This window comes from Tenrec ecaudatus, chromosome 10 (assembly GCF_050624435.1).
Source record: "Tenrec ecaudatus isolate mTenEca1 chromosome 10, mTenEca1.hap1, whole genome shotgun sequence".
Taxonomy (NCBI): domain Eukaryota; kingdom Metazoa; phylum Chordata; class Mammalia; order Afrosoricida; family Tenrecidae; genus Tenrec; species Tenrec ecaudatus.
In genome coordinates, this window is record NC_134539.1 from 114,561,859 (window position 1) to 114,583,930 (window position 22,072).

Consider the following 22,072-nt stretch of genomic DNA (forward strand, 5'->3'; position numbering starts at 1 on the left):
ATTGAGTGCAGACCACACCCCAAAGAAACGCCTCTTAATTGTTTAGCTGCTCACATTAGATATCAAAATGGAGATGGTTACATAATATCTGCCAAGCCACTGGGAAATGCAGTCCAGCCAAGTTTTACACATAACTTTAACCGTCACTCTAATAGCTTGTTTACTTGGGTGGTTGATTACGATGACCTAGTAACTTGTTTCCAGCTGCCCACCTTTGATGAATCAATCAAAACAAATTTATGATTGCTCTCTTGTGGCTTACATTGTGAGGAGCTAGACATTAGCACGCTTGACAAGAAGATAGTGTGCATTAAAGGTCAGGGGATGCTAATCTTGATATGTACAAATTGTTGACATGGGTACATTTTACTGTATCCATTTCACCCCCTCCCAAATATTAAGAAACCTTTTTAAGAAGAGAACCGTTCAGGGACTGAGGAATGGTGTGGTCGGGGCAAGGTGAGTCATAAGGCACAGGGAAAACCAGCCTGACCCACATAAAAAGAGGGAGCGCATTATGGTCTCTAGGACTAACTTCTCTTTGTAATCTGCAATCCTCCTAAACCAGTGTTATACCAAGGTAAGGCTTGTGTTGTTGTGACAACAGTATTAATGGTACTATTGCTACATATGAGAATGACAAAAGCATTTATTTTAACATAAAGGTCTAGATCCCATCCCATGTGGCCCAGTTTTGAGGGTGGAATTTTCATTCAGAGGAAAAAACCCAGCAACCCAAAATGAAACTAATTCCTATGTACATTATTTAAATGATAGCCTACATTATTTAAATTATAGCCCACCGGAACTCTTCTGAAAGTCACCTCTCCCCCATGCCTCTAGGCCGTCAGTCACCAGCTCTCTCCCATTCCTTTCTTCTCACTGGTATCAGTTCAGGTTGCTCTGACCCGGCTCTAATGGAGTTAGCTGTGGTCAACAACGTGACATCGGAACAGAGTGGAATTTTTAAAACTCGGGTGAAGCAGGACAGTAATGGGAATGGGAAAATGTCCCCATCAGAGACCTGGCCTGGGAGACTCAGAAGAGGTGTCAGTGAGCCGTGTAGGAGCCTGATGCAGGAGACTGGATCATTGCCGAGACTGTGCACAGTGACATAGTCAAAGCACCATGCGCAACGGTCATCTTACGGCCAGACGCCATTGTTTCTGACTCTGCCTGTCAGACATGTGCTTGCTATACTGTGCACATGTGGCCCTTGTTTTTTATTTTTTCCCTTGTTTTATAAGAGGGAGATTAGGTTTCTCGTGAAGTTTTGATCTTTAATCGGTCCTCTTTGGGCTATTGTTCCGGTTCACCCATACTTTTAAAATGTGTGTTTGTTTTGGTTTCACTTTGTTGGCCGTGGCTGAACTTGGAAGAAAGGGTTTGAAATCATGCAGCGGAGTTTGTCTTTTCCCACCTTTTCTTCTTTGTTAATCAGGAAAACAATAGTTTGGTTTGGGGTTTTTCTTTCAAACTCCACCCAATAGAATTCTGTATCATCTCATTAGCAGAATAGGCTCCCTGGTCACCTTTAGGAAGGGTGACTGTATACAGAAGGGTATCTTGAAGCTCTTACTACCCAGAAACCCCTACGGGACAGTTATATTCTGTCCCATGGGGTCACTGTGAGGTAGGATGGACTTGATTGCACGTAACAATAACTACATACACAGAAGGACATTTTGATGTGTAGTTTTAGTGGGTAGCCTTGGAGGAGAAAGAAAGAATGATGGCTAGGCCATTGGACAGTGTGTGCTGTACCTCTTTCCAACAAAATGTCACCTGTCACCCCCTCTGACACATGCACACATGTGCAACCCCCTCTGTTTCCTCTCTCTCTCCTTCCATGGCTATGCTCCCTTTCCCTTCCTGAGGCAAACTGGATCTTTTCTATTCCCAGCTTGTCTGGTTCTCCTCTTCCCAACTGGGAAACATCTATTTGTCTCCTGGCCCTCTGCCAAGCTCCTGATAGGTATTCCCTCATGTAACTCTCATGACAGCCTGCGCCGCAGGTACGACATATTATCATCTGCACTTACAGCTGTGGAAAAGGAGGCTTACGGTGGTGACACCAGGGTCACAGAGTTAGTAAAAAGTAAAAAAATAGTGCTATCTGGTGCCTGGCTACCACTGTCAACTGCTCTGAAAAGGGTCATATCAGAAGGTCCTGGACGGGGTGGGAGAAAAATAGGGAACAGGATTCAAAATCAAAAAAGAGACCAGGATTGCTGGTCAGAGAGAGACTGGTGGGAGCCTCACGATTATGGCCCTTGGTCACCTTTGGGTCTGGAAATGAAATCTCCTCCCTGTTAGACTAATCAGCCATTTGATATCAAAGGGAAACATTTACCCAAGGACAGAGGGTTAGGAAATAAGGAGGAAGGAAGACAGGGACCCCTGGGAGGAAGTAGGATAAGCAATGGTATATTAAGGGGATTGGAACGGATGAGTTGAAACAAAATGGATGTATACAAATTGTTGAGTATAAAACGGATGATCTGCCCTGTAAATATTCACCTAAGTACAATAAAACATTTTTGTTTTTTAAAAAAAGTAGTGATGTCATTTGAAGCCAGATGTCTTAGGTTGTCCAATGGAACTAAACTTTGAGGTGGAGATATGCATTCAGCAAGTTCACTCGGATGTGCCTTTGGGCTTAATACCTATTGGGGGATAAGAAAGTGGAATTGGCCAAAGGAAGAAGAAGAAGAAGATATAGTTGTAACGATGACTTCAGTCATTCCCACGGGGAGCTTTGGAGCTAAGGAAGCCCTTCAGAATATTCCCATTTTTAGGCAAGGGGGACAGGCATTTACACCCGTGTCACCCTACTATTGGAAATATGCTTTCATGGGCAGAGAGTATGGTCTTGGGTAAAGTGGCTCTCTCTTTACTGGACAGCAGTTCCTGGGAGAGTCTCAGAGCCATCGGCTACTAACATTCCTTACAAAGAGGGTACGGTGGTGAGTGAGGACTTCCGGTCTGAAGGAGCCATGACGCCCACTCTTGTCCGACACTTGCCCTGCTCAGGTTCACTTCCTTTACATAACCAGTCCTAGGAGGAGGTCCTACACCATTGGAGTTGGTGTCTTTTCCTGGAGAATCTCAGAAGGATAAATTTAGCAGCATGAACTATAATTCTAAACTCAAAGCCACAACTGACAACCATCATCTCCCTTCTCTCCCCATTCTTGACTCAACTGATGCTAAATTAGGATTTTGACTGGTCTCAGTGGTTTTCATGGTAGGATGACCCAAACCCACATCCCACAGAGGGTTTGAGGCCCTGGTTATTATGCCCTCTCGGACTGTCCAAAACTGGACAAGGGAGGACCAACAGATGTCCCAGTGGATCGCTAGGTGTATTCTTCTCTGACCCCACTGTGCAGCAGTGCTCTACCTCCTCCTAATGACAGGGCCAACTAACCTTGCCTGGATGGTGACACCCAGGAGTAGACCCAAGTGACCCAAGGTAACCATCGCTTAGAGTTGAATGGGATTATTGCTGGGTCTCCTGGAGAAAGTGCTCCTCCTTTGGAACCAGGGTCTCTAAACCTACAGAACTCCGAACCAGGGTGAGGATGGGAAGCATACATTCCCCAAGTGGATCACCAGGGTGACACTATGCAAGACCACTTGCACTTCCACTCATCAGCTCCTCTATTCAGGTATTCTACCTCCTGGGGGACACAGAACTACAAAATGGTCACTGATTAGGGTATATTTTGTCTTGGAGGATGGTGTCTTCTCAGGGTATCATCTCTAAGCAGGGTCTTGATTTTGCTTTCAAAAGATCATTCTATCACCCTATTGGGTTAGCAGTTTCTGGCTAGTGTCATTTGTTATAGGACACTATAACAATTATATATATATTATTCAAATTACTACAGGACCAATAGTTTCTATGGTTATGTGCCCAGTGCTACACCTCATTAATCATAAGATGATTTCTTTGGTTCAATGTGATGTTATATGGGATCTCATGTCAGTGTATCAAAGACTCTGTAAACCTACAGATAGTGGTGCTGACTAGCCCCCTTTCCCCCACCCCCACTAAAATATTTCTAAACAAAAAGCCTTGTAGGCTAGAGGCAAGTCCATACCCAAAATGTGTGTCTACTCCAGTCAAAGTGAATAATCCTGCCTTCCCGGGTGGACAGTGTAGATTTGCCATGACTGGTGGTTTCTTTGAGGGAGAGTACTGTGTCGGGAACTCAGTTTGGGTCTCTCTCTTGGAACCGGGGTGACATAGTAGTTATGCATTGGGTTGCTCTCACAAGGTCAGCAGTTCAAAAACACCAGCTACTCCATGGAGAAAGATGGGATTTTCAACTCCCATAAAGAGTTAGTCTCCATGCTTACACTACCTTTCCCTATAGGATCACTATGAGTCAGAATTGTCTTGCTGGCACTGAGGCTGTTTATTTATTTTGCATTGGCAAGTTGGGCATTTGGCAGCATCAGTACCTAGCTCAGCCATGGTAAGTGAGAATCCAGGTGGTTGGGCCCATTCATAGACTCCATACCTGCTACCTGCCTATTCTGTACATGTACTCTAATCTCTGCCATTCCCCACTTAAGGCAATTTTTTTTTAAAGTTTAGTGTCCAGACTGGAAGAAAGTTCTACTTGGCCTTTACCATTACAATAGCACTAACGCCACTGGCCAAATAACTAGTTTAGGGGTTCTGCCAATTACCAAATATGTCTGTTTAAAAAAAATCATTTTATTGGGGGCTCATACAACTCCTCACAATCCACACATACATCAATTGTGTAAAGCACACTTGTACATTCGTTGCCCTCATCATTCTCAAAACATTTACTTTTCACTTAAGCCCCTGGCATCAGCTCCTCATTTTCCTCCCTCCCTCTGTTCCCCCTCCCTCATGAACCCTTGATGATTTATAAATTATTTTGTCATATCTTGCCCTGCCCGACATCTCCCTTCTCCCACCTTTCTGTTGTCCATCCCCTAGGAAGGAGGTTATATGTAGATCCCTGTAATCGGTTCCCCCTTTCTACCCCACCCTCCCTCCACAATATGTCTGTTTTTAAAGTGTTTGGATATATAATTTTAATTCTAATATCAATACTGTTATTTTTATTTTATCTTGTTACTTTAAATTGGAGCAGTGGTAGTACAATGGTTGTGCACGGGACTACAAACTACAAGGTCAACCGTTTGAAACCACCTGCCACTCCTCAGGAGAAAGACAAGGCTTTCTACTCCCATAGTTAGTCTTGGGCAGTTCTACCTTGTCTTACAGGGTCGCTATGACTCCGTGGCCGTGAGTTTGGTTTATTTTTAATTGAAACAAAATTTTATGTGAGGATATACACAGCAAACATACACCGATTAAAACTTTTTTACAAGTATGATTCAGCGACATATACAGCATTTTCCAAGTTGGCCAACTGTTCTCGCTCTCCTTTTCTGAGTTTCTCCTCTGCCCCCTAAGATTCCTGTCGAATCCTTTGCGCTGCTGTTGCTAATTTGATTCCCTATCTATAGTTCATAAAAGAGCAGAATGCTCAAAGTATACAGTTTTATTTTTCAAAGTATACAGTTTTTATTGGAAAAAGACTTCGAGGGATAGTTTTGACTTAGAGTTTAAAGACTACCTCAGGGCAACCATTCCAGGTGTTCATTCAGTCTTCTCTGACGTTAGAAAGGGTGGGGTCTATGAGAATCTGAGATGCTGTTCCATAGTTTTTTCACTTTTGATCAGAATTCCTCTGTAGAATCCAGGATCACCATGTTCTGTAACGGTAGCCCGGCACCATCCAGTTGTCTGGTCTCATGGCAACGGTGACAGTCGCTCACGGAGGCAATTAGTCACACATTTTATTTTCTCCTCCCATCCCCACTTCTCCCTCTGTTGCTCCAGCACAATGGAGACTGGTTGTTGTGCTTTGAAACGGCTGCTTTCAAGCTTTTGAGACCACAGATAAGATGCAATAAAGGAGGGGAAGACCAGAAATAAAAGCACATCATTAGGTCAACTAACTGGAATGTTCCATGAAACCATGACCCTTGTGTTAGTCCGGGATGACCGGAGACACAAATGCACAGTCACTCTTAGGTGTGTAAGAAAGAGCTTCATATGAAAGACTAATAGTATATTAAGAAAACATCTCAGTCCAGTCCAGATCAAGTCCATAAATCCGATGTTAGCTCATATGTCCAATACCAGTCTATAAATTCCTCTTCAGACTCACGCAGCACATGCAATGATGCTGAATCCAAGAAGAGCGCAGGCCAGTGGGTGGGAACACTGGTAAATAAATTGGCAGAGATGATTGCCTGGCTAAAAACAACAACAGAGTATGAATAAGAGAGATGCACTGAAACCACACACTAGTAGTTCCTCTGAACATTCCCTTGTAGTGCAGGCAGAATGGGGTAAGTTCGGGTCCAACTGTCATTATTCTACTCTTAAGTTCACACCTTTCCTCTGGACCAGAGCTAGTCACACGGGTATGTCATGCGCTCCATGCAGACAGCAGACATGGTGTTTTTTGGCTGCACAAGGTTTTCAAAAATGTGAATTGGCTGTCACTATGAAAGTTCAGCTTTCCAGCTTCTTTTGAATAACCAGATGATCTAGCCGTCTGGGTCTTACATGGCGACAACTGACTGAGAGACAGGCCTTCCTTTAAGTGGGGTATGTACTTCATAGTCAACCATAGTCTCTAGGTCTTCTTTGGTATATTTAAAAATCCCTGCCATCATGTGACATGGCACAGACAAGGAACGTGGGCACTGAAGAGTGGCTTAGGGAAACAGAATCAATTTAGATGGGAGAAGAAGCTAGGGTGAATTTTAGACCAGAATGAGAAAAAAATATGGGTTGAGGCCTTGGAATGGGAGACGCAGAAAAGGTACAGTGAGCCCTTTCAGGAGGCTAATGGGCAACACAGGATTATTGCCAGTACCCGAGAGGGACAAACATTCAAAACTGTGGGATCAGTTGCCATCTTTGAGTTAGGCACCATTGTTTCCAAAGGTTTGGTTGCTATGCATCGCATACGCTGTCCTTGTTTTCTAAGAGGGAGATGATGTTTCTAGCATGGCTTTGACCCATAATGCTTCCCATTTCAGTTATTGTTCTGGGTAACCCATATTTTAAAGACCTGACTCTGGTCTAGTGTCACTTTGCCAACTGTGACTGAACTGGGTTGAATCAGTTTGAAGCCCTGGGTCAAAGAGTTTGACTGCTAACGGAAAGACCAGTGGGCCACAGGAGAAAGATGTGCTATTTTCATAAAGACTGCAATTTTGGAAACCCCATGGGGCTGTTCTAGCCTGTCTTATAGGGTCAGTAGGAACTGAAATCAGTTGATGGTTTAGCGACGGGCTGCCTGGAGCCTGAGAAAGGGAGACGAGGATAGGGGCGAGGCCTAAAGTATGATGTAGGCGCTCTTACATTCTTACCTAATGGAGTGACCTAGAGTGAGTGGGGAACCGGAGAAGCAGCCAGGGAGCCTCAGAAATGGAATACCACCGGAGGCAAGGGAGCGAAGGGTCTAGTGTCCTAAGAGGACAGGAACAGAAGTCCTCATCATACATGTCGAAGTTGTTGGAGAGTTTTGTTTTGTATCTGTTTGTCACAATTAAAAAAAATAATTACACGAATAACAGAGTACAAGGAAGAAGAAAATGTTCTAGAATTGATTTTGATGATTGTATTGAATAACTGAATTATATGACATGTGGAAGAAGTGCCAATATAACTGATAATAAAAAAAAGAGACACACCCTTGACAAGTAGGTAACTAGACACTTTCATGGGAAGTAAGAGAAAAAGGAAGATGATGGTCTGGAAGTTAACAGTGAAGTGGAGGATGCTGTGGAGATTGCATGGACATAAGTTAAAGTGTTTCACAGGTGCTAGGATAGGGACTCTGAGCTGAGTAATTTTTTTTTAAGTTGGGGAAGGCATATACAAGCATTCATCTGATATTTTTTTTCTTCAGCATAATCACCATTTTGGACAACATCTAAAAGAAGTTAGTCAGTAACCATGTTGCATCCTCAAAGAAAAAAATGGCCCAAAGAATTGCCCGAGCTCAGACAAGCTCCAAATAGCAAAATTTGTAAACTGTTCTCATGGGTCTATCTACCCTTACAAGAGCAATTGGCTTTGTGGATTTTCTTGATAAAATTAGAATTCTAGTCATATTTAACCTTGTCATTCAGGAGTCTTCTGTGTGGCCAATAGCATGTGCTCAGGATGCCCAAACTCGTTAGCCTAAGTAAAACGTATTGAGAGAAATAAAAATCTCATTCCAAAGCCAGCTGGGGGTGGGGTGGGTCATCCATTGTTTTGGATGTGATCCTCTCCCTAGGAAAGCATCATGCCAATGCCACAAGAAATCCTTTCCAATTCTAGTACTGGGCATAGGGAATGCCTTTGTTTCAGGAGAGCCGCCTGTCTCTCGGTCTTTGGAGTTACATCTCTTGTGTTTGCATCCGACTCCTCCATGGAGCAGCTCTGACCTTGGCAGATCCCTTAAGTTCCGTGAACTCATCAGACGACGATAATGATGGTTTGTTGGAAGATTTAAATGAGATGAATCCGTTGAATTAATCATGTATGCGAAGCCCTCAAGGCTTTTTGAGAATGCTAAAGCTTGAATTTTTCTCTTAGCCACGGTGCTATTTGGGTGCTTAGCAGTTTAGCAGGGGAAGTCTTGGACTGGCCTCTAGGATTGTTAAATCGAAGTACTTTGACTGCCAGTGGGGTCTAGCATCAGGATTTACGCTCTATTAAACAAGCAAAAAACGCCAGGACGCAATCTCTCTGGGCCTTACTTTCCCCGGCTTCACACCGTCCATCGTAGTTGCAGGAAGATGGAAACCTGAGGCTGTGCGCCTGATCATTTTTTGGTGAGCGCTCAGGCTGAGGACGCCGACGAGCCCCGCGGAGCAGCGGCAAGCGATCAGTGCGTTGGGAGAAACGCTAGCCTCAGGGCGCCCTAACTTCCAACCCGGGGAGCGATCCAAACCGGGAGCTCGGCGGGGGAAGGGGCGCCTGAAGCGGCCGTGGGGGCGGGAGCGGATGACCCGGGACCAGCTCGGACTCCGCCAGGCTGGGCCCCGCGCCCGAAACCGGGCGAGTCTCGGGCGGCGGTAAGGGACGCGCGCCTCCGGGCCGCGAAGAGTGAGGTGACGTCACCTCCAGGAGGACTCGCTTTTTCATTAATGAAACCGGCCGGCGCGGGCGCATGCGCGCAGGCCCCCTCCGCTCTCGCTTCCCCCTCCCCTTTCCCAGCCGCGCTCTCAATCTCTAGCTCGCTCGCGCTCCCTCTCCCCGGGCCGTGGAAAGGATCCCACTTCCGGTGGGGTGTCATGGCGGCGTCTCGGACTGTGATGGCTGTGGGGAGACGGCGCTAGTGGGGAGAGCGACCCAGAGGCCCCCTCCCCTCCCCGGGTCCCCCTCTCCCCGCCCCCTCCCCCCAGCCGCCTTGCCAACGCCCCCTTCCCCTCTCCCCCTCCCGGCTCGGCGGCGCAGAGCCCCCGTCCCCACCCCCGTGGGAACGCTCGGAGCCTGCACGCCTCAGACCCTCTCCTCGCCTCTCCCTTCACCTCAGCCCTCGCTCCCCGCCCTCTGCCCGGCCCTGGGCGCCGGCCGCCGCGTCCCTCCGCCGCCCCCCGGCCGCGGGGAGGACATGGCCGCGCACAGGCCGGTGGAATGGGTCCAGGCCGTGGTCAGCCGCTTCGACGAGCAGGTAACGGGCCCGCGGCGGGCGGGCGGTGGGAGCGTCGTGGGGGTGGGGACGGAGTGGGTGAGGGGAGGGAGGAGCCGCCGCCTCCCCCGCGGCTGCCTCAGGCTCCGGAGGCAGGCCAGGGGGGGGGGACGAGTGGGGGTGGCCCCGGGGGGAGGTGCGGGCAGGGAGGGGACGGCCGGTAGCTCGGGCTCCCCGTCCCTAAGTCGGGGGGTGGGTTCCCCCCCCCGTCCACCCCTCCGACCCTCCATCTCCTTTATCCACAGCCCTTCCGCTTTCTATTAGGGATGGGTGACCTGGGGGTGCTTTCAGGGGCTCTCCATCTGGTTTTAATCAGGCCCCCTTACTTTGTTTTCACCGAGGTGCGTAGTGACCAGGGGGTCTCCTCGCCCTTCCGTGCACCCCCTAAGTAGGATGAGTGAGTGAAGGCACCCCGAGGCCTGGCTTGTGTACCCCCGGTGGGAGGACGCTAACATCCCGCCCCTCCCCCAGCCCGGGCAGTTTCCTCTCTTGGAGGGGGAAGAGTAGTGGAAAGCTGGGAAAGCGCAGGTTTCTTACGGACTTTCTGCTCCGTCGCCGCCGCCTGACCCAAGCGTGCGCGCGCGCACCCCCCCATCTTTTTGATGTCCCACACGGCGTCCCCCCCCCCCAGCCCGAGGCGACAAGACCCTCCTTTCCCCACTGGCATTGGCCGCCGTTGGCTCTCGCCTGACTTCCGAAGCCATTGGTGCCTTTCTTCCCTTGATACTTTCGGCGTCCACGTTCCTTCGCCGGCGGCCCGAGAATGTGCATATTGCTTTCTTGAGTGAGAATCTTTTGGGGGGGGGCGAAGGCTGGGTGAAAGGAAAGTGGGAACCGGCCTCGGAGCTACCGAGAAGTGAGCGCACAGACAGCTGGGGTTGTGGTCCTGGAGCGAGTGTTTTGTTTTCTAACTCTCCTCTCTTTGGTTGACCAAGAACTTTCATTGAGAATATTTAGGGTGGAGAAAAAAAGAAAAAAACAGCAACAAACCAGTTGTATAGCTTGAGGAGGTGACTTTAATACCAGACACACACACACACACACACACACACACACACACACACACCACCCCCCCCCCCCCATCCTGGGTCTGGAGCAGAATGAATGCACACCCAGCCTTTTGATAATTGGGAATGGATTTAAGTTTGTGATACTGTAGGTCAGGTTGGGGATGAATGAAAGGGATGCGTGTTGCAGCTACTTGCAGTTCTAGCTTGGGCTTCCTGAGATGAATTAATTGTTTAAGTCTGAGTCCATCTAGTTTGTTTACTGGATCTAATCTCAAAACTGATTATGAGGAGGTGAGCAGGGGTGGGGGTGGGGGCCCTGCTGGTACTTGGCCCTCACATTTCCTGTGCTTTTTGACCTACCTGAGAAAGATACTTGGGACAAGGTGGAGGAATGGAGAAGAAACTTAACAAAGACAGAAGAGAAATACTTCCAGGCCCAAAGGCATATGTCATCAATTCTACTACCAATCTCTCTGTTGAAATAAAATGTTACTGCTTATAATAGATTACAACACTGAGAGGGCATCTGATTTTAAACTTGATAGAGAAGATTAAAAAAGTATGTAGGGGGCACCCAGAAAAATCTCGAAGCTGAACCTTGTGAGTATCATGGTCTGGATGTAAGAATTTATAAGGGATTCACATCACAATTGCAGCCAGTTATTTAAAAGCGATTTCCATCCCTCTAGCTCCCTTTACCTGTTGATCTTCAGACTTACCCACCATATAAGAAAAGACAGTTCTTTAGATTTTAAGATTTTGATTATTTGCTCTAGAGTGCTCAACATTTTCTTTTTTCTGTTGCTGTGTTCAGAGACCGAAGGCTTTGTTGTTTGTTTTGTCACGTATATTGTGGAATCAAAGCCACCACCATCTGTTACACACTAAGGAGATAAAGTTCTTTAAACGGAAGCATTCGTCTATATTCCTTAAGTTGTAATTCAGGGATAGATGCATGGAGCAAATTATTACTCAGATTTTTCTCTTAGAAGGTTCAAGCTCACAAGTGTAAGCATTTTCAGAGTTTAACATAAAGTACATTGTATGCAATTAAATGGTAGGTGCATGATTCAAAATTAGAGTGCATCTCGATTTTAGAAATCTGAGGTACAGAGAAAACAGGTACAGAGAGGTTACCGGAAGTTACTTCCCAAGGTCACATAGTAGAATAGCAAGATCATGACTCTGAAGAGCATTGAGGGCTGGAAATCAGATAAATGTGAGAATTATCCACAAGGATTTAGTTTAATAATCCACTAAGTTAGGAGATTATACAGTACTTTTCCCCCCTATGTTTTGAATGAACTTGTAAGTTTTTAAAGACTCCAAGTCCACTTCAGTTTTACTTTTCCTTCTTTTTCAGCCACTCAGACCAATATTTAGATCTGAGGGACAAGGAATCCGAAAGGTTATGCAGTACTTTTTTATTGGGAGAAAAAGACTTACATGTAGTGAGAGAGATTGCGTAAGACTCACATGTCTCAAGTGTTTCTGGAAGTTTAAAATTTGATAATACTGTCAGAACTTTGTTTTACTAGGCCTACGGGGAGTCAGTTTTTCATCAGTTTTAAGATGCTCATGTTGGTGCAACACTTCATGTCCCAGAGAGCATGTGCATACCTGAGGATAATAATTCTGTTGATGTGTGAATTGATGTTTTGGTTGCGATTCTAGTATTTGCCATTACGGAAAGCAGAAATGCATTACTAGTCACTGCTGACTGCAGGCAGACTGTGCCCTGATGCTTATTGCTCAGCAGCTTGGTGCAAGTAGAAGCAGTTGAAAGCAGTCAGTGCCAGTGTTCCTTCTTGACATTTGGAGCTCAAAGCCCCATGCTTCAGGTGGGTAAAAGATCACACCTACACGGAAGTGGACGATTGTGAACTGATGTTACAAGTAATTAGGTCCTGCATTGGAGAGATGGCAGTTGTGAAAACACTCAGAAAGCTGAATGCATCAGTCACATGGTCTGTTTTTCCTTTGGCTACTTCTATGGTGTTGGATAGGTGGTAAGTTTTGAAATTGAAATGGACAAACTTCCAAGTGTGCTGCTTTAAATTGTGGTTCATTAACTGGGTTCTTAGCAAACTGGAGAACTTTTCTTGTTCTGTTTGAAAGACTGTCTCTGGGCATACCGTAAGTGTTCATATGAGCCACCAGTTCTGTGCCCCACGAGTCCTATAAGGCTCTCTTTCTGAAAGGGCATAAAGGAAAATGTGGTTATTTAAAGTTTGTGTATGTTTAAGAAGTCGGAAAAATGGCACCCCAAAATTATTTTGTTGTGTATGTGTTTAGATTTAGTGCTCTTAAACTTTCTGTCTGAACAAGTACAAGCAGGATATGAAAAAATCAAAACATAACATTTTTAAGATTATGTAATAGAATCAACTACTTTTTGTCTTGTAGTAGTAGTAGCATATGCCAACTATTGGTTGTTCTTGTCAATTGAATGCTAATTTGAGTACCCTTGGAATATGTAGTGTGAAACTTGTAAAAGGCTCAGCAAGTCTCTTTGAAGTTACAAACCAAGTAGATTTGTGAAACTTTGAAGTTGTTTTGTATTTTAAAAAAAGAGAAAAGCCCTAACCATATTCTTAAAGCCTAATCAATCATTTTTATAAAGCCTTATAATAACTTGAAAAGAACATTTTTTTATAGAGAGAGAATTTTATGATGAGTGAGAAATAATGCTTGTTTTTATTTTGGTATTCATATGTTTTTATTTCTTATTTCCTCCAGCTGGTCTTCAAATAGCTTCACTCCCTCTCCCCACCCCCCCTCAGAATCTTTAGTCTTTATGTGAATTTCTTCCTTTCCACTTTCAAGCCTACTAAAATTTCCTTTAGTAATTTGAACATGTTTTCTCTCTATTGACTAATTAATTTCTCTCCGATGCCAGATACCTGCTCCTTGTACTATTTATCCTATTCTTAAACTTTGAAAACTAGCGTCAGCTTCTGCCTCTGCTTACCTTCTGGATTGCTGCTTTCTTGAAAGTGATTCCTTCTAGCAAAACCTAGTGGTCTTGCTTAGTCGTAATGCCATTGTGGCGGCTCACTACTCCTCGAAGCTCGTTTCCGCCAGTGCCCAGACCCAACACTTCTGGCGTATGCATTTAGAGATCTTTATACATTGATGTTCCCATTGCTCCTTGTACAGCGAACAATGTAGATGTTATCAATGTTTTACAAGTAACTTTATGGGCTTTTTTCCCTACTGTTTGCCTTGGTCTTCATGCAAGCCATTGGATATCTATGAATCCTAGATTTCCTCATCTGCTGCAAAGTAATTGACTAGAGAATCTTTAAGGTTCCCTTTCTGGTTTAAATATTAGATGCTTTTAATTCTTTTAACAGTATCTCTTTGTGCTACCACAGTCTTTTGGGAGTTGACCCCACTCAGTTTTCCAGAAGATTGCTCATTCTGCCTCAGCACGTACCTCTGTCCCTTGGCAGGTGGGTTCAGTTTCTTCTGAACATAGCATGCATATTCTGTTTATTCCAGCCCCTGCCAGAATGCTTTCATATTCCTCCTTTGTGCTGTTCTAATTCCTAGTCATCGTTCAAGGTCCAGCTCAAGCTTCATGTTTTCCATGAAGTCTTTTGAGAGTACACTCACAGCGGTCTCACTTTTTGGTGTCCTGATCACCTGGGGTTCCACAAAACCACACAGTCCCTTCCCTCAGGACAGTTGGTTGATCACAGCCTTGCATTGTTTCTTTTATCTCATATCTTCAAATTGTGTAAAGTTTCTGAAAAGCAAAAGCCTCTGCTAAAATTCTCTTCTGATCACCTCAGTTCTCAGCACAGCTATATACACATGACATGTCCTTGGTGGAAGGCTTTGGAGAGTAGACTGGGTTAAGGGAGTGGCAATTTGTGACTTTGTTTTCTGGTCAAAGGACTGAATTTTAATGTAGTGTTTATAATAGTCTAGCTTTCTAAGTGAAGCAGTATTTTAACTAGGCATGAATGAAAAGTGAGCAATAAAGGAGGAATTTGTATATCTTTATATGTCCTTCCATAGAGTACACATGCTTTTAAAATCAGATTTCATACCTGATTAACTGTTTTTGTGATCTTGGATATGTCACTTAATTTTGGCAATCATCTGGTCTAGCATCTTGGGTGTGAAGTCCTTTGAAAAGATGAAAAATATCAGGCATCAAAGACTCAGAACAAAAAATCATATCAATGTGAATGAGGAGGAGTGCAGAGTGGAGACCCAAAGCCCATCTGTAGACAATTGGGCACCATCTTACAGAAGGGTCACAAGGAAGAGACAAACCAGTCTGGGTGCAGTATAGCACTGATGAAACATACAACTTTCCTTTAGTTCTTTATTGCTTCCTTCCCCAACTATCATGGTCCCAATTCTACCATACAAATCCGGCTAGACCAGAGCATGTTTATGGGTACAGATAAGAACTGGAAACCCAGGCAATCCAGGACAGATAAACCCCTCAGGACCAATAATGAGAGTAGCCATACCAGGAGGGGAAGGAGAAGGTAGAGGGGGGGAGGGGAAACATCACAATGATCTATCTATAAACCCCTCCCTGGGGGTTGGACAACAGAACAGTGGGTACAGGGAGACATCAGTCAGTGTAAGACATGAAAAAAAAATTATAAATTATCGGGGGTTCAGTAGAGAGGAGGGAAGGGAAAAATGAGGAGCTGATACCAAGGACTCAGATAGAAAGAAAATGTTTTGAAAATGATGATGGCAACAAATGTACAAATGTGCTTGACACATGGGTGGATGGATGTGTTGTGAAAAGAGCTGTATGAACCCCCAATAAAGTGATTAAAAAAATAAAAAGGTTAAAAACAAGTTGAAAAGTATTCAGATGTAAGATTTGTACATTATGCTTATATCAAACTGCCATGGTGCTTTTACTACATAAAGGAGAATGCGCCATCTCTGAATTGGTACTTTGGCCTACACCGTCCATGAGCCTTCTCTGACAGCTGTTGTAGGTACTGAGAGCGTCGCCCTGTAACTTCGCGTGGGTGTCCACAATTGATCAGTTTTCTCACTGTGGCATGCACATAATGGGAGGCTTTAAGTTTCTTCTTTTTTGCTTTAAGTTGAGCCAGCAGTATTATTGCATTTGATTTTAAATGTCCCAGTTCTTTGTATTTTTCTTACATAACTTTTGATCTCTAGAAAGTGAGATTATTTTCTGAAATGTGCTTTGTTTTGGTGTGTTTAATTCAGAGAATTTTGTCCTTAAACAAAAGTTGAATGATATAAAGCAATAGTCAGCATGCCTTAGTTTGCCAGCTTTGTTCTTTGGATTACTCAGACTGCAATGAGGAATTTTGTTTTAGGCTTCAAACTTGGTGTTCTGGGTTTCTATATAAACTCTATATTATTGCATTACAATAACACACTTTTAAGGGCGAGCAACACATTAATTAAAAACATGTGGTTTGCACATGTGTTTCTTAGTCCCTGGTCTGTTTTCCTTCGAGAGTTTTGTGTAAGTCTGTGTGCATGTGTAAAGACAGGCGACTGAAGGTATAAGATGGCCTTTTTTTTTTTTAAAGGAAGTTTAAATAGAATGCTTTACAGAAGAAGCAGAAGGGAAGGTTTGTGGTCAGCTTAAACTGTTAAAAGGCTTTGAATCAATACTGATGTATAATATGGGCATTTTAAATTTTATTTTTTTCGTTGCAAGGATTGTATTTATAAGGGCATTGACTTTCATCCTGGTATATTTTAGCATACGCCTTTTCTTATGGGTGAGGAGAAGATGAGACTGTTTTTGACATTGAAGAATAGAAGAGTTGTATTCTGTGGTAGTTTCAATGGCAGTTGAGGTTCCAGCAGCTTGTAAATTCCCTTATACTACAACTGTGGTAGAGTTTTCAGTGAGGGCTGAAGAAACATTTAGGATTGTCGACTAGTTGGTATTGATGTGCTCTTGTCAAAGATCTTAAAATGTGCAGTAGGCCCCTGTTTAACCAATTCAAATGCTGTATGCCAATAATATGTGGGAAGGCTTCAGGAAGTTTGTGGGAAAATGGTGAATTCTCCCCCCCCTTGAACTTTCTGAAGCCTCTTCATATTCTTTGGCTCTCTGAAAATGGCCCTAACCTTGTTCTTCAAAAACCTGGTTGAGACAAAGTTTCAAACTCATGGAATTTCACCCACAATAGTGGAGAATTGCTTCTAAAACTTCACATATTTTTACTATAAATGGTTCTGATTACTTTGCAGTACCAATAACTTGAGAAACAACCTCCAGATTGCCTGTTTTCTTTAAACCTCGTTCTTGTCCTCCTTCAGGTTAGCCTAGGGTTGCCCCTTAGAGCCGCAAGTTGTGACTTGCCTCTAGTCTCATTTTATAGCTTTTCTTATCCTATCGAATTTCAGAGAACTTTCTTAACTTTTCCCGAAGAACTCCCCCGCCCCCACGACTCATGCCACTAGGGTGGCATATCTAGTGCACGAGGCATGAAGGGAATTCCGTAAATGACAGGATTTGTAGAAACTTCCTTTAGGAAGACTTCATTTTTTTGAACCGTAATTTTATACCCAAATAATGACCTTTTAGGTAATTACGACTAACAGTGATCTCAAGTGGCATTTTTAGCTTGTTAACAGTTTTTCTTGTGTAGTTCGGATAGTAATTTGGACATGAGAAGGCAACTTTTACCACTTCAAATATGTAAGTGTAGCATACCGTGTTGTAAAAGAAAGTGTTTTTGACTGCATTTTCCATTGTGGCCTTGGACAGGTCATGTGACCCTGAAGGTCTGTTTTCTAGGCTTTTGTATGTACAATGGGGATCAAACTGCCCTCCTCACATCATCAGTCCTGATGACTCAGCAGTTAACCGTACTTCGCTGCTAATCAAAAGGTTGGTGGTTGGAAACCACTTAACCCTAAGGAGCAAACCCAGTGGAACTCATTTCTACTCTGTCACATGAGGTCTTTGTGAGTTGGGGTTGATTTGATGGCCTCTTGAAAAAAACAACTCATAGGCTAATTTATTTTAATGTTTTAGGGTTTGATCCTTTTACATGAAAATCCCCTGCCATGTAGCTGATTCTAACTCATAGGGACCCTGTTGTAGAGTTTCTGAGGGAGCAGATAGGTTCTTCCTTCCCCCCACCAGGGATAAAAGAAACAAACCAACAACCACAAAACAACTCACTGCCATCAAGTCACTTCGAACTCATAGCAACTACAGGACAGGGTGTCCCAGACTGTAAATCTTTCAATAGGAGTAGAAAGCCTCACCTTTCTGGTGGCTCTGAACTGCTGACCTTGTGGTTAGCAGACCCATGTGTAACCACCATGCTACCCAGGCTCTTCTCCCTCCAAAAAAGAAGCTGTAGATAGCCACAGAAATGTACTCCAAGTGGTCCCTGATTGATGGATTAGTTGTGCCTTTAAGTTGAATTTATCCATAAGTTGAAACAGTTAGGTCTGTTTCACATCTAATGCCTAATGTTTGTCACAGTATATATAGGATGTGGGGATTTTCAAAAGATTGTGGAAATGGAATTAAAAGATAATGGAATTTCCCCCAAAACCTTTTAAACTCCTTTGTATATAATACATCTTTTTGCGGGTGTGCGTGTGTGTATGAATGACAATTCCAGATACACTCTAAGGTTTTTTTTTCAGGTACAACTTCTTTAACATAATACAGTAATAAAATGATGTTTTGATGTATGTTGCAAAAGTATGCCCATTTGTTATTGTGGACCATTGTATGTATCTTGAATTTTTAACATTAGCCTTCAGTGGCTTGGTTCAGTAGCTACAGGTTGTATGTAAGTCAGATGACAGTAACCTACTGACTGCCTATACAATGATTACCCTCCTAGAGTATTTTTTTCCTCCTAGGCTATTTTTTCTGCCTCTCTTGCTTTATATTTATAGTTTTGTGTTTACTAGTATATTTTCTATGCCCGAGGAAAAAAATCAGAGATAAACAGGGCAACTTGTTCACAACCACATGATGTAATTAAATGGACTTAAACTTGAGTATATCGTGATCCTTGGAGTCATAACTTTAACTAAATTGAGCATTATGAGGGTCTGCTACATTTTTGATAGCACAAATATGTAATACAATAGACGTATTACTACTGCTTCTTCGCTCAGAGACTCACCTAGGAATCTTCACTTGGTTGGCGCTATGTTAGGAATAGGCATATACGTTTTAAACATTCTTGATTTCATCCTATCACCTTCTAGCTTCGTTGACTGCTAGAAGTTGTAGTATTGTTCTCCTTTTATTTATTTTTTATAGCATTTCATTTTGCTCACTGTAGATTTTTTAGCCGAGAAAGGAGTCACATTCTGGATGTAAGAGGATAACATTTGTAAAAATATCAAAAGGAGTATACATTTATAGATATCACATTATGTATTTATTGTATTCTTTTATCTTGGCTGCAACAATTGAATGAACTTAAAAGTAACAAAATTATAAAGAGGTTACTTGGCCAGGCAGTAATTTGTTCTGTTGTGCATAGGGTTACTATGGCTCGGGACCAATTTATCAATGACAGTCTTGACATTGCATAGCCCAATTTTGTAAAGCCGATTTCATACTTTAACAATGCAGATTCCACCTAGACTCTGATTACATTTTAAGTGAGTTTTTAAACTTTGATTCTATTGTCGTGCCTTGTCTGATTGGGTTCCTGCATGTCTCCTGCTTTTTATTATTAGCTCTTTTTGGCTTTTTGCCATCCAGGTGACAACTTTCAAATCCTTCATCTTGTCTTTTCAGGTATCTTTTCTGTCCCCATTCAGAACCAGGGAAGTGTGTGTGCCTTTATGTTCCAGATAGGTCTTACTCCTTTTGGATAATTGACTGAGGGAGAAAAGAGAAGCATTTGTATTTCCTGCTATGTTTCAACTTTGGCCTCTGGTAAATGAAGTTGCAGTAGGGAGTGGGAGAGATGGTAGGCTTGGTTTCGGCCAAATGTTGACAGTGGAGATGACTGGGCTCTGGATTGTGACATGACTACCTCGGTGAAGTGTCATATATTTTGAGTAAGTGTCTTATATTCTGTAAGTGTCTTATATTCTGAGCCGGTTTCATTATCTGTACAAGAGGAGAACTATGATCTTGACAGTTGAAAACTTTTATAATTCTTAAGATGGATTAATTTTTGTTTCATATTTTTAGGCAATCTTCTGACTTAAAACCAAAATAAGATCATTAATGGATTAGCCACAGATCCTTAGTTAGAAGGAACCTGAGATTATTTAACTCCTACTTCTGCAGTAGCCCTGAGAGATGATTGTTCAACTTCTACTTCGGCAGTTTTTGTTTTTATTTTAATTGCAGTGGTAATTCATGTTCATTGTAGAAAAATGGAAGATCACAAAATACCAATACGAGATCATTCGTGATGCCACAACTCAGAACCACTATTAAAATGTTGGTGACAATGATACAAGGGTGTTGATTCTAAAATCACACTTTCTGGGTTCGAATCCCTGCTCTCTGCTGTTGCTTATTATTAGCAGCGCCTTGCTAAATGCAACTCCTCAAGCTTCCGCTTCTTTACTTGTAAAATAGGGTCAGTAACAATACCTGCCGCATAGTGAGATTTAAATAAGGAAATGCATATATGTAAATAGATAATATAATAGAAAAATACATACATATAAATATAATAGAAATAGACATGCATATATATTCACACACACCATATATACTAGTGTACAAGCTTTTTTCAGTACATTTTTTTCCCCAGCACATTTTTAATGTAGTTTTTGTGGTAAAATTAGATGCCTTGGCTGATATTTAGGTCAGCTTATACTTGAGTATTAATATGGTAAATCATGTGACAAAATTTCTGGCACGGGGAAAGGACTCAGTAAATGTTAGCTACTATATTATTGTTTGGGAGGAAAATGAGTGTTTCTTTTCCTGCAAGGAGATGGAACCCACAGGGGCAGATCTACCCTGTTCTATAGGGTCACGATGAGTCAGCATCAACTTGATGGCAGTGGGTTTGGAATTTGTATTATTATTGTAAGGTTGTGGAGTTAGAATGGAATTGTCATTGTTGTTAGGTCCCGCTAAGTTAGCTTCAACTATGGTAGCTGTACGTGTGACAGCAAGAAACGCTGCCCAGTCCTGTCCCATCTTCATGATTGTTGGTAGGTCTGGAGCCACTGTTGTGGCTGTCATGTCAGTCCATCTCACTAAGGGTTTCCTTGTTTTTGCTCGCCCTCTACCAAACATGATGTCCTTTTCCAACCCGGACCTTTCCTGACGACGTGTCCAGAATTCAGAGCGTGCACTGCAAGTCTCACCATCGTTGCTTCTGTGGTGCATTCTGGTTCTGTTTGTTAAGGCTGACATGTTCTTTTCGTAGTCAGCAACACCAGGATTTAGACGCATCAAATGTTCTCCTGTTTTCTTTTTCCGTCTCTTGCTTTCACATGCATTTGAGGTGATTGGAAAGACTTTGGTTTGGGTCAAGCACACCTTAGTCATCAAAGTGACAGCTTTGCTTTTTAAAACTAAGTCGTGTTTTTTGTTGTTTTTTCCCCAGCAGATTTGCCCATGTAATTCTTTCTTGACTGCTACTTCCATGGGTGTTGATTCCTGATTCAAATAGAATGAAATCTTTGACAACTTCAGTTATTTTTTCCATTTATCATGGTGATGGGTATCAGTCCATTTGTGAAAATTTTAATTTTCCTTCACATTCAGGCATGCGTCATTCCAAAAACTGTATGTAATCTTTGACCTTCATCAGTGAGTGCTTCAAATTGTTTTCATTTTCAGTAAACAAAGTCACATCATCTGCATATTGCAGATAGTTCATAAGTCTTCCTGTAATCTTTAAAAAATGTCCCCCTTCAAACTTTTTGTGATTTAGGTAGAGGTTTACATATCAGATCATCATTTAGCAAATGAACATAGTTTACCCAACCTCCCTCCCCTTTTCCACATTTCCTTCTTAATTATTAGAAAGGTCTATTATCTTACCCTTCACCCACTTTTCCTCCCTCCCCCTCCTACCCTTGGTGACCAACAAGTTTGTGTCTTTTGATATAAAGCTCTTTTCTTGATATAAGAGCAACAGTGGTCTCATAAAATATTTGTCCTTTGGGGTTTGATTAACTTCACTCAGCATACTGCCTTCAAAATCTATTCATGTCATGAGGTATTTCACAGATTCATCATTATTTAATGATGTGTCATATTTCACTGTGTGTATATACCAAAATTTATTTATCTGTTCTTCCACTGCTATTGTGAACTTGCTCTGATGAACTTGGGTGCACATGTATCTGTTCATGCTACATTTTTTT

The 22,072-nt window shown here is 43.0% G+C and overlaps 1 protein-coding gene across 4 annotated transcripts in view; it reads left to right on the plus strand.

The window, feature by feature from the left end:
* The first annotated feature begins 9,299 nt into the window (after nt 1-9,299).
* NF1 (neurofibromin 1) overlaps nt 9,300-22,072 on the plus strand; it is a 268,504-nt gene continuing 255,731 nt past the window's right edge. For 3 of the 4 annotated variants that reach the window (XM_075561360.1, XM_075561359.1, XM_075561358.1), the window contains exon 1: nt 9,300-9,737. In XM_075561360.1, coding sequence (XP_075417475.1) covers nt 9,678-9,737 — 60 coding nt within the window. In that variant the 5' untranslated portion in view covers nt 9,300-9,677. The remainder of the gene's footprint in view (nt 9,738-22,072) is intronic. The other variant, XM_075561361.1, reaches the window with a different exon arrangement.